Raw genomic sequence first — 21,445 nt, forward strand, 5'->3', positions numbered from 1 at the left:
TCTTGTATCATAATTTATGTGCAATTTTGCAAACATGTAGACAATATACAATAAACATAATGTTACCAATACGAATATATAAATTTCATTGAAAAGTAAGTGCATGTTTGGGATTGTGGTGAGAAAAAAAAAAATTTTTTATAAGTATTAAATTATTTTTTTGTCCAAAATTATTTTTATTTTTTTAATAAGTTGGGGCTCATAGCTTATAACTTAAATAATAAGCTCTATAGTTCAAAAGTCGTTTATTGTTTGATAAACATGTATCTAAAGTACTTTTAAAGTTAGTTACATTAATTTTTTAATAATATATAGTTATATGCAGGAGCTTGTTGTATAAAAGTTCAATTTGGTGTTTTTTTTAAAAAGTAGTCTTTCAAATTTTTTAGGTGATTAAAGCACTTTTTATAAATTTATCAAACATATCATTTTTTCTTTAAAAGAGCTTTTAAATAGTTAAAAGCACATTTTAAACTTTCAAGTTCTATCACAAACAGGCTCTAAGGAAACCAGTCTAGAGTTAAGCTGTTTTCATTACACAATTTTTCATTGAAAGGTCATCACAAAGGTCACAACTTGAGAAGTACTATTATAATTGTTCCATTCAAAAATTTCCATCTACTCCATACAATGTTATTTAAATACAATTTATCTGAACAAGTCAAAACTATTACAAATTTGACTACCAGTAACACAATAATTTTCAAACACAATAATTTTCAATTTTCCTTATGAAGAGTTGTCTCTCTCTCTCTCATACTTTATCTTCTCCTTTTTCAAATTTTATACTCGTGCTGCAATACGTCATCCTACATCTTCCAAACTTTATTTCCTCTTGTACGAATGTCATCTAGTTTGTGAAGTATATCTGTCCAAACAAAAAATTTGCATTTTGCTTCTCTCTGCACACAGTACAAACATTTAATTAAAATGATAAAAAATCAAACTCAATAAGCTAATTAACATGATAAGTTGCTTTACCGGGTTATACACTAGATGTCAGATGCACTGAGAATGCCAGAACCTGAACTCCTTGACCATGTTGGATTGGATTCTATTGTTTACTTGCGTATATAATTGACAGGGTATGTAGCACTTGATGCCAAAATTGACTTGGAAGAAAGTTTATTGAAAATGTAGTACTTAATTATAACCTTGTGGTTCTCTAGTGAAACCCTAGTTTCTGAGTATTCATGCTTTCAGTTGAATTAGAGACATTAAAAATTCAAACAAAGATTCGGGCCTTAAAACACAGATCCTTAAAAAAAAGTTTGGGTAATAGAAAATGAACTTTTCCTACACTTTAGCATAATAAAATAAGTCTTGTATCATCCAGTATATGGGATCATATTTTGTCATCCTTTGAACTACTTAGGTAACATATGAAAGAGAAAAAATATGTCTACTTTTGGTACGTTATCTCTTATTACATTAATATTCCTATGCAAAACATGATGAGATACAGATAATCAGAGACAACTCATTTATATATAAGAATGGTCGTTGTATTGTTTCCTTTTTTATATAAAAATTCTCAGTAATTCTTGTATGGTCTCCTCCTAATTGATCATCTCCTCCAAACAAAATTTTTAAACTAACCTTCTAAACTTGCCCTACTTTTCTATTTCGCTTGCTTTAATCATTAGTCTTCGTTTCTGTATAATAAAGCAGGGATCGATCCAGTATCGATCAATATCGTTGGCTAAGCATGCACTTATAGTTAAGTATTCTGCATGCAAGTTCTTCCTGCTAGCTTGCTGCTGCTCAAACCCAGAAACTATTTCCCTGCATACACCCTTTCTCTCTCTCTCTCTCTCTCTCTCTCTAATTAAGTAGAGTACAACCACTAACAATATATATCATTGGGAGTACTTCATTTTGGCTCAACGATTTCATGATCATCACCAGGTTTTTCTCCCCCAAACCAATCAATTACTTCTATATATGCAGAAGATGTTGATGTTCAGGGAGGTCACATCTGGTCTCCTCCTAATTGATCATCTCCTCCAAACAAACTTTTTAAACTAACAGACTCCACAAACCAATCAAGTACTTCTATATATGAATAACAGACCCCACAAACCAATCGAGATAAATGGACAATGAGAGACTACAAGCACTTATAACCCATAAAAATTTCGTCCAGATTACAATCACCAAATATTTTTCCAAGTAAGGAAACAGAACAAAAATTTCGTCCAGAATACAAAAGTAATACCCAGAGATCTGGGTAAGTATTCCTTAGATCCATTAGGTCAATGGATGAAAAAACAGGTAATAATTTTATTAAGGGAACCCGAGTAAGGAAACAGAAAGAAAATTACCTTGCCATGGCGAAAAACAAGCACGCGATTTTCCCCTTCTGCAGATCTTTGCGGCAAGAGAAAAACACACTTTACCGCAAATGAAGCAAGTAGATCCCTTCCGTAGATATCTACGATGAGAGAAAAACTCAATTAGGTCAAGTTGAAGGGAGGACGATCCTTGTTTGAGAATCGATATAGTAAATCACAGAGGAGCGAAAGAGGGAAATGGGAGTTGCAAAGAGAGTCGGAAGGGAGGGGGAGCTGGGACGAAGCACGGGGAGGGGGTAAATCATAGAAGGAAATTGCGATTTGTTGCTTCCGGGGAGTAGAGGCTGATGTGCAGAACTGGTTCACTTTTTAGTGAGCCTGGTTTGCCAGCTCAGGTGTGGGGTGTAGATTTACTAAACCGGCTGATGTGCAACATTTTTCTTATTTTTCTCTCTTGTCGATCATTCGACGATGGTAATTTTTCGTTGGCCGAAAAATGTTATTAATCATAGAATAATAACAATGCATTAAATAATTAATAAATAGTCTCACAAAAAAATAAAAAATAGATAAATATAATAAAAATTTTTATAATCAAGCCAGTGCACATCTAATAAAATATTTATATATCATAATTTGATTTGTAATATAAATTTTATTAATAATATTATAAATCAAATTGTATCATTTTTTTATGAAAATAGATTTCATTTCATTTAACGAATCGAAGTTACAGCTGTGACTTATTAATACAGGAAAAACTCGAACTACAAGCCAAACTAACGTAATCTGCTCTGGGATACCCCCACACACAAATTTCTTTATAACGAGTATTGTCTTAACTTCTAAAAAACTTCCTCCCAACAGAGATGAATGCTTTATTATAAAACGGAACTAAACGTACCATTTTCTAAAGAAGAGAAGTACTATCTTCATCCTCTCCCAAAGGAGGATTACTATCTTTCCGACTCCTTCGAAAGTAGGAAAGAGACTCTCATGCTATGGACACCAAGTCTAATAACCAATTTCTTTTTATTATTAAGAAAACAAACACTAAAACTGAAAATAAACCGAAAATAAAACACTGAGAAAAAAACATTGCTCGTAGGGCTACATCTCATTCCTCTCTCGCAGCCGCCGCCCTTCTTCTTTCTTTTTATTTTATTTATTTTATTTTTTACTTTTTTTGGCTTTCTCCTACGTTGCTTTCGCCAATGACCCCCTCCCCGACACCTCAGTCGCTGCTTGTTTCCTCCACTGGCTTCGAGTTGCCCTTCCAATGTCTGGCTCGCTCGCCTCCACCACGACCATCGTCTCCTATCAAGTAGATATGTCCTGCGCCCCATTCCAAAAGGCTAGATCATGAAGAGACATATCTCCTAATTTGTTGTATCGTTCATCATCAATAATTGTAGCAATCTCTCCCATTTATTTCTATATTGCATTATTTTTACCTTCGGTAAATAGCTCATATGTTATCTTGTAATTACTACAGTTATATATTTCCTTGTTTAGTTCTCTGTACGGCTACATAGACTAGCTGTAAACATTATATTAATGGATCACTAGGTATGCTTTAGCCTTGAGTCTGCTAAATCTTCTTCTACTTTTTAAGTTGAGATCTGGTGCCCCGCATGATTATTTATATTATATTTTTAATACTTTTCTTCACGTGAGCCAGTAACTTTTTTAACAAATAGATTTAATATGTGAAATATTTAATTAAATAGATAGAGTGTAGAGTTAAGATTTAAACTTAATACTTCTACTCTGATATAATACTATGTAAAATCATCATTTATTCAAAAAGTTTAAACTGATGAAAAGAAATAGATTTTTTTTTTATTATTTGTATTATATTCTTAACAATATCTAATTAAAAAATTCACAGAGAAATTTGATTTTGAGGCAACTCGCATGGACTAATCTTATATCCAAACATTTTAAAAATTAAGAACTATTATAATGAACGGTAAGCTATCAGTATACTAAAATAAGAATAAGATGAAAGTATATAACATGAGAAATTATTAAATATTCTTAGATTAAGAATGATGATGTGAGAGTAAGCTCTTTGCAAGCATCAATTTTAATTTAAATAAAATTGTTATAAAATAAATTACAAACTCTAAATCAGCAGCTGAAGTTGGAACTACACTTTGGGCAATAGGATGGGGTCCAGTCCAAGTCCAACAACAGTAAAGCCCTCTTCCCTTTGTCTGACTTTCCCCTACTTCGACCATGAAAATTACACTGCGTTTCAGAAGTTGAACGGTTACAATTGGCTCCCCTCGGGTACTGTAATCTGCACTTGCCTTTAGGCAGAACACAACACGCGCTCATCTCGCTTCGTCTAAAGAACCAGAAGAAGAAAGAGAGAGTCAGAAAGAGAGTCCAATGTAAGTCACTGCCCTTTCTTTATAAAATTTATATGTAGATTTTTCTTTTCGTCTAATGAAAGGGAAATCTGTGGTACCTGAAGAATGCTGGTGAATTCGCACGTTCAATGCGGCTTAAATTTATGGTGGATATATGAGTTTAACGATTTTTGCTAGGGTTTCTGGTCCTGACGGGTTTGCTTAATGAACCTGAGACCACAATATACGGACCTTTTGCATTTTTTTTTTCCCACGTATTTATGGCAGAAGGGTTTTCTTTGTTTGCAAACGAATATGGGTACTATTACTAATAGCCGTGTAAAAGGATTTGGGTGATCCATTTAAGAAGTTTGGACAAAATCCATTCGCTAAAATTTCTGAAAACTGTCTTTTCTGGGAATAAAATTTTGATATTAGTCTTTGTAGTAGTGCAATGCAGACCAAACCCGTTCCTACCAGGGGTTCGAAGGAAAGAGAATGTTATCTTGTTGAGTAATTTTCGAATAAAACAAAACCTGTTTCCTGAAAGTTTTTTTTTTCTTTTTTCTTTTTTATAAGTAAGAATTTTTTTATTAATCCATGTAATTAGGTATAGCCCATGTACACAGAGAGTTTACAAAAGATTAACCTAATTTCAAGCTAAGCGCTGTGAAAATAAGTATAAAAGTGTCATTAGGTTGCGTTTGGATGTTGAAATGAGTTGAGATGAGTTGAGATGAAAGTTGAATAATTGTTAGAATATTATTTTTTAATATTATTATTATTTTGGGATTTGAAAATTTTGAATTATTTATTATATTTTGTATTGGAATTTGAAAAAGTTTTAATGATTAGATAAGATGAGTTGAGATGAGTTTGGGATCCAAATTGGCCATAAGGCTAGTCCCATTCAATACAATGGCTGAAGCCCAAAGTAACAATATATGATAGAGAAAGTCCCTAAACCCTCCCATTGATCGTTCCCTGTTGTCGTAGCAGCGGCCATTCCTTTCATTCCATATGCACCACATTAAGCATAGTGGCACCATCTTCCAGACAGCAGCAATTTGACGATTACCCTGAATTCCTCTCCAGCACAACAATAAGTCAACCACCCTCCTAGGCATGACCCAGGCAATGCCAAGCCTAGAGAAGATTTCATCCCATAGAGCCTTAACCACTTTGCAGCGAAGAAGAAGATAATCCACTGTTTCTCCTTTTCTTTTACACATAAAGCACCAGTCTATTATAAAAAATCCACGCCTTCTCAGCTTGTCAATGGTCAATATTTTCCCATGGGAGGCCAGCCAGCTGAAGAAAGCAACTTTAAGCAGAACATTACTCCTCCATATGCTCTTCCAAGGGAAAACAGTAGAAGGGTGAGGCGAGAAAACCTTGTAGAAGGATCTGACTGAGAATTGCTTGTTCCTGGAATGAGTCCAAAGCAGCCTGTCTTTCCCTTCAGCTTTAAGATTCAGCGCATATAGTGCCCTGTAAAATGATGTAATATCTCCTACCTCCCAATCCTGAACAGCTCTAATGAACCTCACTGATCATTGGGGAGAACCAGCTGAAATGACCCTGTTGTCAGCCACTGAAGCATCCTTGTCCAACGCAATCTCATAGAGATAAGGGAAAGCGTTCTTCAAGGCGATATCTCCACACCAAGTATCGGACCAGAATCTGATCACCTCTTGTCTGAAATGATTGGAGAAAACTTCCCATCCGTTCCGAATAAATTTCCACACTCCCACCCCATATGCTCCTCTTATTTCATTAGAGCACCATCCTCCCCAACTGCTCCCATATTTGAATTCAATGACATTCCTCCAAAGCGCGTCCCCTTCCCGATGATACCGCCATAATTGAAGGTTCTCAAGTTTTTAATCCCCAAACTGCCACAAGATAGAGGGGTGCTGATTTTATCCCTCTTGATCAAGTGGAATTTTTTCTCATCCTCTATGCCTCCCCACACGAAAAATCTTCTCCAATCTATTGGCCATCCCTGCAGATAAGGGTAATAAAGATAGGAAATATGTTGGGAGGTCGTGCCCTTGATTAGGGTGATTCTACCACCTTTAGACAAATAGATCCACTTCCAACTTGCCAATTTACATTCAATCTTTTCAACAATTACATCCCACATTGCTTTGGATTTGTTGGAGCCCCTAAAGGAAGACCGAGATACTTCATAGGCAAGGATGACACCTTGTAGTCTAATTTTTCAGCCAATTCTCCTAGATTATGAACCAAGCCAACAGGGACCATTTCAGACTTAGATAAGTTCACCTTAAGGCCGGAAACAACTTCAAAACAAAGTAATACTGTCCTCAGGGAACGAATTTGGTCGGGATCTGGGTCGCATAGAATCAGGGTGTTGTCGGCAAAGAGAAGATGAGAGATATGTAGACGACCATTCGAAGGGCTGCCCACATTCTAGCAGGAAGATAACATTCTTATTTTGGAACATAAAATTGCGTAAGTAGCAGGGAGATCCAGCAACTTTACAAGTAACTATGAAGCTACGAGCTTTGTCCATATTGACTAGTTTGTTTGGACTGAACTTTTGCTACTTGGTTAGTGACGAAAAAAATTAGAGGGGCCTAGTCTTATAGATAAGAAGTTTGACTCATCAATTTGCTGAAATATGTTTCGACATTTTATTTATCTTTCATCCTACTCAATATTCAAATATCTCAACTTACTAGTTATAGTAACACATTCTGGTACTACCTCAATTGCCATATTGATGCTCTCATTTGGGTTTCCTGTTTGATATAAGAGAACTTCTCATGTTTCCTTCTCTCTTCTTCTCATTATTTTAGTTTTTAACATTTTAGCGCAGAAGTTTCAAAGAGATTGTCTCCTGTATGTATTACAAGATCTTCACAAAATATTAATGCAGTTATGGTTGAGATCTACACAAGTAGCTTACAATTCTTCATCTATTTCGAAGAGATATCCCTTTGTACTTGAGCTTTGCCTACTTTTATGAATCAAAATTCTTGATTACCTATAAAAAAAATCTATTTTGTCTTTCTTATAAAAAAAAAATCTATTTCGAAGAGATAATCTGTATTTTTCTTTCTCATGTGTGGAAGGCCTCCACCAACTTCAAGGGTTATTGAGCAACCATATTTTGCTCATTTTGGTTCTAGTCCAATTGTAAAAAACTAACAAAGAAGAAGAAGCAAAATCTCTTTAGTTTTGAACTGGTTTGTATTTAATTTTATTTCTCACTTTAAGCCATGTTTTTGAGTGGCTGAACTGATGCCATATACTCGAATCCCGAAAAGTGTGGATATATTATGTTAGAAATTAAAATGATTGTTTCATTTCATATTGAAGTTTAGCAATATTATCCAATTTTCTTTGCAACATTTATATTTCAGTGTGCTCGGGCCTTATATGCGTCTGAATGAGAACATAACCGTGCATCACTCTTCTAAACTTGCTGGATAATCATCGCTTTTATTTTTGCTTAAATCTTTCAGGTAAAACTGCTGCTACCGTTCATCAGAGTGTTTTCTTAGAAGCTTCTAGTCTGAGCATTTGGGGATTTCTAACATATCTTCAAACATTTTCAGTCTTCTAACATTTTTTTTTCAATGATTGTGTAAATTTCAGATGGAATACAGCTCTGAAGAGTCAGATATTAGCGAATCTGAGATCAATGACTACATAGGGAAACCATATGAACAGCTGAGGGTGGGAAAGTACAAAGTTAAGGGTCTGAATGGCACCCTTAGATGCCCCTTCTGTGCTGGGAAGAAGAAACAAGACTACAAATACAAGGATTTGCTTCAACATGCTTCAGGAGTGGGTAAAGGTTCTGCTAACAGAAGTGGAAAACAAAAGGCAAACCACCTTGCCTTGGCAAAGTACTTGGAGACTGACCTAGCCAGTGAAGTGGATCAAGTCCAACAACCAGTTTTACCACAAACTGTCACACAACCTTCAAAGCAAGATGATCTGTATGTCTGGCCTTGGATGGGCATTGTTGTTAACATAATATGCAGCCCAACGGATAGAAAGACTTTTCATGGTTCTGAATACTGGTTGAAAAGGTTCAGTAAATTTAAACCGTTAGAGGTTCATATTTTCTCAGATGAAAATGAATTGAATGCAAGGGCTGTAGTGAAATTTAATAATGATTGGAACGGTTTCATGAATGCAACTGAATTTGAGAAATCATTTGAGACCGAGCATTGCAGCAAGAAGGATTGGAATGCACAGAAAGCACATCTTGGCTCTAATACATATGGGTGGTGTGCACGTGCTGATGATTTTGATGCAGAAGGGCCTATAGGGGCTTTCCTTCGGGATAAAGGGCAGTTAAGAACAGTATCTGACATTGACCAGGAAGCCGCTCGAATGAGAAACAATGTTGTGGCAAATCTTGCCAATGAAATTGATATTACAATTGAAAATCTCAATGAACTGCAGTACAAATACAATGAAAAGACGATGTCCTTAAGTAGGATCCTTGTGGAGAAAGACAAGCTACACTCTGCATTTCTTGAAGGTTTGCTCCTACACTTGCTTTGTTTGTTGATACATGCTCGTTTACTGCACCTGTTACTGTCTGGTCAAAATTTCCTTTTTTTTTGGCTGATGCTTAGCAAACCGATATGATATAAACATATGTGGTGCCTTCGTTCCCAATAGTCTTGATGAATGTTCAATGTACTTATTCCTTACTGCTGGATTTGGACTAACTGATCGATCATAAGAGCTATGATTGTCTGTAACATAAAAGGAAAGAAGTTGTTCAAGGTTACACTTTGAAATAAGTTAGTAGTGTTCAGCCCAAGGAATGAGTCGATCACAAAATCCTGCCCCTCATGTTAGATATTGTTAATACTATCATAATTTTGCATGACAAACTAATCGTGTTTAACTGTTTGATTTATCAGAAACAAGGAAGATGCAGCGGCTTGCACGAGATAATGTTCGAAGGATATTTGAGGAACAAGAAAAACTGAATTACGAATTGGAGGCTAAGAAAAAGAAACTTGATTCCTGGAGCAAAGAGTTGAACAAACGTGAAGCACTAACTGAGCTTGAGAGACAAAAGCTGGATGAGGATTTGAAAAAGGTGATATGTGGATGTGGCATTTCCAAAGTGTCAATTTTTATTTTTTTGTTAGCAAGAAGTTTTAACATTCGATTTCACTTGCTTCCCAGCTGGATAATAACTCTTGGTAGTTTTAGATGTACTTGATTTAGATGAACTTGCTCATGATTTGAGCTATGTTCCTTTGGGCGCTTGTCGCGTGCTGGAAGTAGGGACCAATTTAGCATTTTTTTCCCTATTTATGCACGTTTTATCTTCACGTCCTATGTGATGGTACGTTTACTGTTGATATAAATATGTATAGCAGTATGTATGTATGTATGTATATCTCTATATATTACTACTTATAAAAAAAAAAAAATATCTATATATTACTGCCCCAATTATCTTTTAGTTCAATCTAATCAAAACTACTAGTGCTGGCTTATTTGGAATAAATAAATAGATTTTGGAGAAGCTGTTTGAAGTGCTGCATGCAAATTCATTTTCTTTGATGATGTACATGATGCTTCATGCTGAATACTGATATTGATTTTTGGTTGTTCTAGCATGATGTGAGGAACAATTCTCTTCAATTGGCTTCCATGGAGCAAAAAAAGGCTGATGAGAATGTCTTAAGGCTGGTTGAAGAGCAAAAGGTCTGGCCTAGTTAGGTTTTAACTAGTCTGTCGCATGCACTCTTTAAGAGTAGCTCTTTTTCTTACTCTTTCTATATAATTTATTAATCAGAATCGTAAATTTTCAGAGGGAGAAAGAGGAGGCCCTTAATAAGATACTTCAGTTGGAAAAACAGCTGGATGATAAACAGAAGTTGGAAATGGAAATTGAAGAGATAAAAGGGAAACTGCAGGTGATGAAGCATCTTGGAGATGAAGATGATGCAGCAATTCAGAAGAAGATGGAGGAAATGAATGATGAATTGAAAGAAAAATTTGAAGATCTGAATGATATGGAATCCATGAATCAAGTTCTTATTACAAAAGAGCGAGAGAGCAATGATGAGCTACAAGAAGCTCGCAAACAATTAATTGCGGTATGATTTTTATTTTTATTTTTATTTTTTGCTGCATATGTTTGGCTATATGCATGGGTCTGGGTGTTTGGGGACCTTATACATGTAAGAGAAGTCACTAGTTGAAGATTGTGCTGGAAAGCGATTGAGTCATTTTTTCAAGTCTCGCATAAGAATCAAGAACCACCGATCAAAATGCCCCAATTGAGAAATCTCTAAAAGCAGAAGTGGATGCCGTCAATGGATTAAGACATTGCTTTATCTCTTAATAGAAATCTCTAAAGGCATGTTGCTTTTCTGGCGAGGAAACAAAAACTAATGTTGCCTTAATAGATTGCATGCTTTTGTTTGGTCACTGTATAAAACAAGATATTCACATCCAATTGATAGCAGTTATGTGAGTTAATAGGTGTAATCCCATGTATACATCCTGTGTACTTGGGCTATGCTATCTTTATATCAATAAAATATCTTCTTACTTATAAAAAAAAAAAAAGTTATGTGAGCTAAATCTTCTATGTTTTCGTGAAATGACAATCAAAGTTTAAGGAATGGGCACAGACTATGTCTAATTGTATAGCCCGAAAGACCGTCATGGCATCTAATGGACAAAAAAGTTAAAATTCATAACCTCCTAGAGATGAATATGCCTGCAAGCATGCCTGATGCTAAAATGATTTTTTTTTTTTTTTAAAAAAAAAGACTTACATTAAAAAGTAATGGAAGATGCTTTCCTTTTTTTTTTTTTTTTCTTTAGGGCTTGATGGATATGCTGAGTGGTCGCACTAATATTGGAATAAAGAGAATGGGTGAAATTGATCAGAAGCCATTTCAGAATACATGTAAGCAGCGCTTTTCCCTTGAGGAAGCAAATTTTCAGGCCTCAACACTATGCTCCCTATGGGAGGAGAATCTGAAAGATCCAAATTGGCATCCTTTTAAAGTTGTTGTCATCAATGGGACTGCCCAGGTATATTCTTTTAATATTGCTAAGCCTCTCATACTCATAAAAAAAAAAAAAAAAAATTAAAGCCTGTCATTCTTCTATTTCATGTACACAGATTTGTTATGAGCTTGTGGGAATTCACGGTATCATTTATAATATATAGTTGCATACGTTGTTATTTTAAGAGGCATGAATCAAAATTATCTTATAAATGTATGAATTCTGCTTACAAGTTCATGATGGGCAATCTGCCTCCTACATGTTTATATAATTTTTTTCCCTTATGTGGAATGTCCTTTTAGGCCTGCTTAACTGACCAAAGAAGTCATTCATGTTGGTTTATCTGAATAAACCCGTCCCAAATTGCCTAGGTCTTGAAAGATTAATCACTTGTTTCAATTTTTGTAATGCAGGAATTTGTAAATGAAGAAGATGAGAAGCTTCGAAATCTCAAACAAGAGTGGGGGGATGATATATACACGGCTGTCATTATCGCACTGAAAGAGATCAATGAGTATAATCCAAGTGGCAGATACGTCATATCTGAGCTCTGGAACTTCAAAGAAGAAAGGAAAGCCACATTAAAGGAGGTCATCAGTTACATCATGAAGAATATCAAGACACTGAAGCGCAAGAGACAGTGAGGCAGAGGTTAGTAATTTTTTCATATATATTAATGAACTGTTTGTTAAGTGCTGTGTTGAAATACTAAGCTCCAACTGAAATACTGTGATTGTGTTGCCAAACAAGCTTGAAAGATAATGGGCTTAAGTATCTGTCAAGAAACGTGGTTAACTTTCATTACAAAGACGAGATGATAGAGCGGTTATTTTTGTTTAGTTCAATCTAAACATGAGAGTACACTTGCATATAAGGATCAAATGGCAGGAAAAACATCTTTTTGATTAGTCAAATGACAGGAAAAAATACAAACGACCCCAATCAGTTCAATATTTGCCATTTAGTGTTAGTATGATTTGGTTTAGCTTATTAACATATATGTTTTCTTTTATGGCCAATCATCTTGAATCGTACATATATGAAATTCTTAAACAATTTAAGTTATGAATAAGGGGTAACAACTTCTACGTCATTTCAAGTTTTGTCAGCAATAGTAAAATTAATGAAAAATATTTTTGTCATGTCATTAGATATAATAAAATCATTTAAACGATTGTACAGTAACTGTTACTTCCAGATACAATTAAGCAAATTGAATTTTAAATTTATTTATCTTTTTTATATGTAATTGGCTATTAATTTATTGATGTACGTATTGCATCAACCCTTGCCTTATTGTTTCGTTTGATGTATTATATCCCAATGCTGAATTCTGACAGCTTCGAACCATTAAACTAAAAGTTATAGAACATAACAAATGGGTTTGCTTTTATAACGTATGGATTTCACACATGTTACTTTTGATGGTTACAAGGGGCTGTCTGGGTGCAATGGTATAGACTTGGCAACTGTAAAAAGAATGGAAGAGTGGGACCATATCCAACCCACCCCCTTAGAACCCACCCCTCTTGAGTGGGATCAGCGCTGGATAACAACCCTTTTAGTTCATTTTAATGGTCTACTTTGAAATTTTGAATATTAACACATCGTGTTGAAATTTCATGAGCTGCTGTTTCTTGATTTTAATGCTAATGAATGCAGGAAAATTTGGGAGGTGGAATTCCAAGAGGGAGTTTAAGGTCACGGCCGCTGTCATAACAACTTGTTTTTATTTTAATGGCCTATATCATAAGTCAGCTAGATGCATAGCTCATTTTGTATTTGAACTTGGATTCCATTTTCTGCTATGAATTGTGAACTTATATCGGATGAAATTTCTTTAGTTAACGTAGTTTCATAACCAACATTATGATAAAAAAATTTACTATTTCCAGCCGAAGAAGGGATTCTTCTGGATTGGCCTTGCTTCAGCTAATGTGGATGATTAAAGAGCTTTCCGGATTGACCTTAATCTGGATTTGGTCAAATCCGTCACTAGTTTTGATTAAACTTGTCCTATGCTTAGGAAATGAAAAATGTTATCTATACTTATAATTTTGCTTATATAACCCTACGGGTTGATATGCCAACTATTGAAAATTTTGTAAATTTTAAAATTTGAAATTAAAATTAAAATCTATAAATAGTAACTGATGAAAAGAATTTTTTTTTGCAACGAATGCTATCACGTTCTAAAGTTTTTATTTTTATTTTAAAAAAACACTTTCACAATTTCCTTTCTAAGTAATACTACGTACAAGCTTTTCAGACTTTATAAAAAATGAATCTCGCTATAAAGAGAGTAGGATTTTGTAGTTTGTACACTTTTACGGTAGAGTCTATTTTAGGGCAAGACGGAGGCTCCTAAAAGGAAGGTTCTAAGAAATTATTCAAGCTCTGGCATATTTGAAGCTTAAAACTATACTCGCACAATCAAAACTCAAGAGGTAACAATTAAACACTTTCCCATGAAACAGCAAATACATGAAATTCCGTAGAAAAGCTCGACACTCATTAGTAAGGTGACAAGATAAATGTGAGATTCAGTTGAATTTTCAACAGATCAACCTTACTGAACAAAGCCTAGAATCAACCATTGTTACTAAAGAAGAAATTCCAAATGAGTAAAAACAAGCTGCAAAAAAAGAAACAAATTCATCGATGGAAATGTACCACAAATTTACAAAAGAAAACGGAAATGTAGACTAGAGAGAGTGGGAGACAGACAGAGAGTTGATGGGTCCTCTTTAGAGAGAGAGAGAGAGAGAGAGAGAGGCACAACTTTAACAGCGATGCAACAAAGCCATTCATAACCTCTTTCAATCGTACAGCAATATGCAAATCAACACATAATCAGTGACAGAACCAAAGAGCAGTGGACTAAACAGAGGATGAAACCCCCCCCATTATCTCTTCAGAATTCATACTAATGGCAAAAGCAGTTGATTTAACTTCTCTAGAATGTTTTTACTTCCAATTGGAGTAAACAGGGATGTCCTTCGTAGTCAAGGGTATTTATCAGAGCTATATACGCTACTGTGATGCAGAATGTTGAGGTGACAATCATGAATTGCATTTACGGCAACAAACCGCTCAAACTGGCAGTCCTGCTTAAAAAGCTAAAGTCAAGATGAAACATTCTTTGATGAGTGATGAGATTCAAAAAAAAAATAGTCAAGAAAAAGCATGATCAGACGGATATTTGCAATATAATTTCCATCATATATTGCGTGATAGCCACAACCATTTAAAGAACTCTCATTTCAAAACCTCCTGATGCTTTTTTTTCTTTCATCTCTCAAATCGAGTGGATATTTATTTCTGTTCATACTCGACAGCAATACCTAATTATTGGAAACAGTGGCATATTAGCCTCTCTTGTTCTTTTCTCTCTCTTTTTTGTAATTCCTTAATTGTTCAATATGCGAGCAAACTATCCATGGTTCGACGTATGCAATACTTAGTCTCTCCACTTCCAACAATTGCAGAAGCTTGTTCAATTCACCCACCATCAAAGCTATTGAAGAACCTCTTCAGATGCTTCATTGTTTGATATCACAAAGGATCAAAATGTAATGTCATAAGCAGAAGTTTGTGAAATAATAAAAACGAATAACAAAAAATATAATTATCTTATGATGCCATATAATAGTTAAAGAACACCATGTCCCGACAATCATGTTGCACTTACTGAATCATGCCATGTTGGGCACACAGAATACCAGAATGGTTAACAAGAGTGTATAACCTAAAATTAACTCCTGAAAGAAATCAAGACACAGAACTAGCAAGTCTTAAATTACAGAAAGATGTGTGCCTGCATCTACAATGTTCAAATAGCACCACAAGAATGCCTGCATCTACAATGTTCCAAAGCTCAAAACCATTAATTCGATGTTAAAGTAATAGCTCATATGTGCAAGCACTTAAGCTGCTCGTGATACGCATTACTTATGATTTCGATGTACATAGCAAATAAAAGGAAAAAAGATGCATTATGCCAAGAGTTTCTCTTGTATTGAGAAAGATGGTCTGTTACCCTAATGGTGAGTAAATATATGTGAATAGTAAATCTTGAATAGAATATTCCATTGTGCTATAACCAGAAACATACAGAATGAGGTGACTCTTGCTCTTTTGGATGCGTCTTCTTCCATTGGTGAACAACCATTAAAAATGTTTGTATGTTGTTAGCCCTTTAGCCTTCAGGAAAGAGTTGGGGAGAAAAAAGATTTTAAGCAACTCACAACTAGCAGTTGTAAGAGATTGTTCCAAGAATATAGGAACGAGGCATGATCAAACTTTATCACACAGATCCAAGGCAAGGGAAGTAGCTAAAACAATAATTATGTATCAGCTTACCTTAAGTTACAGAATTAAAATAACTGCTTCAGCTTGACGTTTTAGGAATACCTCAAAAATTTAAAACTAGGATGACATCACCATCAAACGATCCTAGAAAAAACTTACTTCTGAACCCAGGATCATCCATTTTTCAAATTTAATCAGAACAATCATGCATAATATTATCACATGCCCGATGTAAAACAAGAAGTTCTTCAATAAATCCATCAAGACAGAAATAAATGGGAAGTTTTACATGCTCAGAAAACAGTGCAGAAAGGAAAACAATGAGAACATCACAAGCCCTGAAAAATGAACACAACAGTCAAAGTATGACGCCCCAAGTAGCTTTAACTTGTAGAAGATGTTTCACCGCCTAATCCTAAATCAAACGACTCCATTTTCATTAATAAACATCAAAACCACGTAGCATCATTCCCTTTGTTAAGTTAAAACCAAAAACAGTATTCTTTCTTATGAAGCGGAATCTTGGAGACCGTGTAAACGCACTAAGTGATTTAGCCGATAAACTCCAGACCCAACTAACCGTCCGACATCAGTAAACCAAAACACGGTAATTGCTAGAAGTGTTAAGGCAATAAGAAAAGTTGTGAAGAAGCACACAATAACTATCCAATATAAAATATCCCTAAAATTAAGAAACTTTGTTGCCAAAAAGTGCACAGTTATGATGTGTATATATGAGACAAACATACAGCTAAAACCACATGATTCTAATCTCTTCATCTCTTGCTTATTTATTTTTGTTTCTCTTTTCAAAGAGTATTCTGTCCATTCTCGACACCTAAACCGTACAATACACCAGCATACTTCTCCAGGGAACCGCTAAAGAAATTATCCTTCAACTTCCTGAAGGCACACGACGTGAGCAAACTATCCGAACCCGCCTGGTGACAAACCCCGACTCGCTCCACCTCCAACAACTCTGCCAACTTATTCAACCCACCGTGCAAACTATTGCAAAACTTCATCAAGTGCTTGATATCATACACCGTCGGAAAATACATGTTAATCAAATTAAAGAACTCCACCTGCGTATCCGGCAGATTCCGACACGTCAGAAGCTTGAGCAAGTACCCGAAGTCGTACCCGCTGTGAAAAGTCACCCAGTGGACGCTGTCGTTCAAGACGACGCCGGAGGACATTAGCAACTCGCCGAAGCGCACTGCATCGACGCCCCTCTCGTTGTTCAACATGAAATTGATGCCGCTCTGGCGAAGGAGCTCGATGGAATCGTTGGCGAAGACGTCCGATTTGGGATCGAACTCCCTGAAATTGAACTGCCAGATGAAGTGCTGACCGGTCCCGCTGGTGGGTAGGTTGCCGAGCTCGTCGGAGAAGGTGAGCCCCAGCTGGATCAGCTTGAGCACGTCCACGTTGTCCTTTAGGGTCTGGTAGTGGTACTCGTAGTTGGACCCGAAGTTCCCGACGGGACGTAGAACGATCCCGGGGAATTCCGTGTCCATCGCCACATACGGGAAGTCATCCACGATATCTCGGATCAGGGCGAACTCCGCTTCGAGATTCTCGGCCCAAACTTCGCGGATCTCTATTGTCTCGCTTTTCGGTAGCAGATGCATTCCGCTTCAAAAGAAACCCTAAAATTCGATCGGAACCGCCGATTTCCCGATTGCACCAAATATTCATACAATTAATAGCTATACCCGGAAAGAAGCTACGCGCTTCTCGTCTCTGAGGGATCGCGATCGAAGAGGTTTCGAAGCGAACAAAGTCGATGATATTAAGGCTTAAGCCAACGAGCAAGAAAGACTCAGCTATAGTTTGGATTCGAAGATGAGTTGAGATAAGTTGAGATGAGTTGTGAATAGTAGTGAGATTTGTGAGTTAAAATTGATGAATAATAATAAATAATAGTGAGATAACTTGAGATGATTTGTAAATACAAACAAAAATGGGTGAGGATGTAGGACGTGACCCTCGAATCAGGGAAACTCAAGGGATTGAGAAGCAGATTCGAGAGAGAAGGCGAAAGGTTTTTACTTTCTATTCTTTAAGTTTTGTTGAGATTAATCATGGCTTCCCCCTTTCTGTCTCTATGATTGGCTTGCAGATTTGCAACGAATGGATGTATGAGGGCGGTGGAGCGATCATGAGACAGACAATTACTTCAAAGATCAGAAATGGTGGGTGGTTTTTTTTTTTTTTTTTTCCTCAATTTTTTTTTTTCCTCAACTTTTCACTTTATTGTAGTTTGATTATAAATTTATTTATTTATGTAGGGATAATAAATAAATATGATAATTTTTCTGATACATGAACTGAAATGGTGAAGGTAATCTCAGGGCTGTAAATAATTCGGTTCGGATCGGTAAAATTGATTGGATAGGATCAAATTCCAGACCATTTGCTCTTGATCTCAAAATATATGGACCGATGAAATTCGGTCCGGTTTCAGAATTTATAAATTTTGGATCAAAGTGGGTCAAACCCTATATATATTTTTTAAAAATATTTTTAATAATTTAATATATTATTTTTATATAGTATTTATATAAGTTAATGATATAATTTTTATCTAATTTATTATCATTGACCATAATAAATCATATGTTATCGATTAATAAATCATAGTATTTATATACTATCGATTAATAATAAATCATAAATCATGTGATAATTTATGTCATTATGTATAAATAGTTAATATATTCATACATACTCTACTATTTACACTTAATTAAAGTAATTAGGTAATTTTTTTTTAAATACCTAAGTTATAAGCAAGTATGAATAATTTATGTACAATGAAATTATTTGATATTTATTAACCACATATAAAATGTATGACATTATTAATAATTATGCATACTAAATAATAAAATCTAAGTTAGTAAGTAGTAACAATCAATATCATAAATATAATTATAGTAAAATATTTTTTTAATGAGGTAGTTACATAATCTACATTAATAATTTATTTAATTTTAATTTAATAATTTAAATATTTTATATTAATTTATTTGAAAATAATAATAAATAATTGGGTTGACCGAACAAACCTTTCTGATCCATATGGATGTTCGGTCCAATTTTTGGTCTATCACCCCCGAACCGAACCGATTTATAGCCTTAGGTAATCTCATATGGGGAATAGCAATTTTTATAGATTTGTAATATCTTGGATTTGTAGAAACATAGTAGCTGTTTTAAAAACTGTGATAAATTGGTATTTTAAATATAGATTTGATATGGTTTAGAACTTCCTTAAATTGTTAAATCTTTATTTTATGATAAAAATAATAATAACATGCACTTCAATTTTATAATATAAATTTTTGTTGGTAGGATTTATCCTATATATTGACCTCTTTATTAGAATTTAGTTTAGCTCATAGAGTGTGGACAAGTTTTTCTAAATTAAAAGAATATTATTCCACCAACAACTCAAATTAAACAACATAACAAGACAAAGTACCTTTTTTTTTTTTTTTTTTTTAAGAAACAAGACAAAGTACTTGATTCAATGCTACAAAGCGAAAACAAAGCATGGTCTCACTCTTAAACGTCAAATAAAATTAAAAAAATTAAAACTTTTTTTCCTGCCAATTTCACTTCAATCTATTGAAAGATCAGTGCTACTTCAATTTCCCGTAAATTTCATCCATCTCCCATTATTCATGATATTGAAATTAGAAAAACTCTAGACGTAGTCGCGTGGTGTAAGCGTCGGGTAAGCGCCGCTGATGTGTCAAAATAAAATAAAAACGCACCGTTTTGAATAATTTTCATTTCCTCTCTATGTTTCCATTTCGAATCCTCCCTCAAACCTGTAGTCCAATCCCTCCCTCCCGCTCTGAGTTTCCATTTCCTTCCATCGAAGCCTCCCTCCCTCGAAGCGCCCCTCGAAGTCTCTGTAGTTGGAAGCTGCCGCCCTCCCTCCCTCAGTGTCGGAATGAAAGCCTGAGACAACCCACACGGAGCCGCCTTCGAAACCTCATTCTCTCAGTTTTGTCTCCCTCATAGCCTCCCTCCCTTCGTCATCCTCAGTTTGTCTTCATCTTCTTCTTCCCACGAAGCCAACATACTTTCTGGGGTGCACTGCTACAATAAGCCAATAATGTGAGAGGGATGAACATAAAGTCTACAATTGCAAGGGGGTCTGTGAATGGGAAAGGAAACTCGTGGGTTGTCGACTTATTTCCTAATCTTACAACATAAGAACAACACCCACATTCATCACCAAACAATTGTGAGAAATTGAAATCCTTTTTTAGGAAATTTCTTTAACCATTGAAAAAAAAAAGCCTCACTTTCAATTGAAAAAAAAAAGCTTCAAAACAGAGCTTCAGACAATAGATTCAAAACAGAGCAAATTCATCCAATACATTCAAAGCACAACCCAAACTGTGATTTCTCACCACACGGTGAAGAAGCAGACGAAGACCCCACACGGTAGAGCATTGTGAAGAAGAAGACGAAGACCCACCGTGATTTCTTACTGGTTTGTTTACAGACGACGACGCCGAAGACCAAACGCAGATGACGCTTACCCCCACGTGACTGCTCAGCCTTTTTCTCATTTTTTTCCACTTTCTTTCAACAATCCAAGCAACAACAACGAAGTTTTTTCCAACATAACCCAGAGCTTTTTAGAAGAACATAAGAAAAGGAAACTTGAAGAAGAAGCCAGTAGTATTTTCCCGCATTTCTTGTTCTTGTTTTTCTTTTTTTCTTTTTTTTTTAATTAATGTGGCATTGCCATGTCAGGCCGACTGCCCCTAGCAGAATTGATTGAAATTATTCATTCATCAACATTACATGCATGTATTCTTTGAACTAGTGGGGTGAAGAGCAGTGGCCTTGAAAGTAGGCCTGTGCAAAATACCCGCTGGGCTGCACAACCGATTGGGTCAAACCTGCTAAAGTCTGGTTGAGTCAATGTCGATTTCGACATCCATCCAATCCGATTAATATCGGACAACATTTGAACCCGACTCAAAATCCATTGCAGTGAAAAAGCAAAGTCCCTCTCTCGTTTCTCACTTCCGTTACTCTTTGTTGGGTCTATCTGGATTGTGAGAAAAGTTAAGCATCAAGGTATTGATCGTGAGGTTGTTCTTGAGGTTGTTCCTCCTCTTGTAGAGCTTGAACCCTTGTTGCTTCTTTTGTCAAGTCCCGATGGGAGGTATGCTATGGTTCTTGGATGGGGCTTGGTTCTGTTTTGACGATGGTTTGGTAGTCTTCAGTGAGCCGGTGAGCATCTGGACAACTTGTTTGAAGGTGGAGGTGTCTGCTTGGACAAACGTTGTTGGGTAGGGGTTGGAGTCAGATCTAGTGCCTTTGAGCCGTCGTCCATGATGGCAAAATGCAACCCTCGCCATGGTAAGCTAATAGATTTCTGTTAGATTGTAAACTAATCATCCACTCCTTGGG

General features: G+C 35.6%; 2 protein-coding genes across 2 annotated transcripts; one reads left to right on the forward strand and one right to left on the reverse strand.

The window, feature by feature from the left end:
* The first annotated feature begins 4,463 nt into the window (after positions 1-4,463).
* LOC121246862 (factor of DNA methylation 1) lies at positions 4,464-13,527 on the forward strand. The gene is made up of 8 exons (XM_041145172.1): positions 4,464-4,693; positions 8,279-9,176; positions 9,568-9,749; positions 10,277-10,366; positions 10,474-10,761; positions 11,498-11,710; positions 12,100-12,337; positions 13,349-13,527. Exons 2-7 carry the CDS (start codon positions 8,279-8,281, stop codon positions 12,328-12,330), a joined length of 1,902 nt encoding a protein of 633 aa, XP_041001106.1. The 5' UTR covers positions 4,464-4,693; the 3' UTR covers positions 12,331-12,337; positions 13,349-13,527.
* A 3,133-nt stretch (positions 13,528-16,660) lies between these two features.
* LOC121246138 (probable CCR4-associated factor 1 homolog 7) lies at positions 16,661-18,211 on the reverse strand. The gene is made up of 2 exons (XM_041144154.1): positions 17,960-18,211; positions 16,661-17,826 (listed from the first exon to the last, which is right to left on the reverse strand). Exon 2 carries the CDS (start codon positions 17,629-17,631, stop codon positions 16,807-16,809), a length of 825 nt encoding a protein of 274 aa, XP_041000088.1. The 5' UTR covers positions 17,632-17,826; positions 17,960-18,211; the 3' UTR covers positions 16,661-16,806.
* Between the last annotated feature and the right edge of the window lie 3,234 nt (positions 18,212-21,445).

This window comes from Juglans microcarpa x Juglans regia, chromosome 1S (genome assembly GCF_004785595.1).
Source record: "Juglans microcarpa x Juglans regia isolate MS1-56 chromosome 1S, Jm3101_v1.0, whole genome shotgun sequence".
NCBI lineage: Eukaryota > Viridiplantae > Streptophyta > Magnoliopsida > Fagales > Juglandaceae > Juglans > Juglans microcarpa x Juglans regia.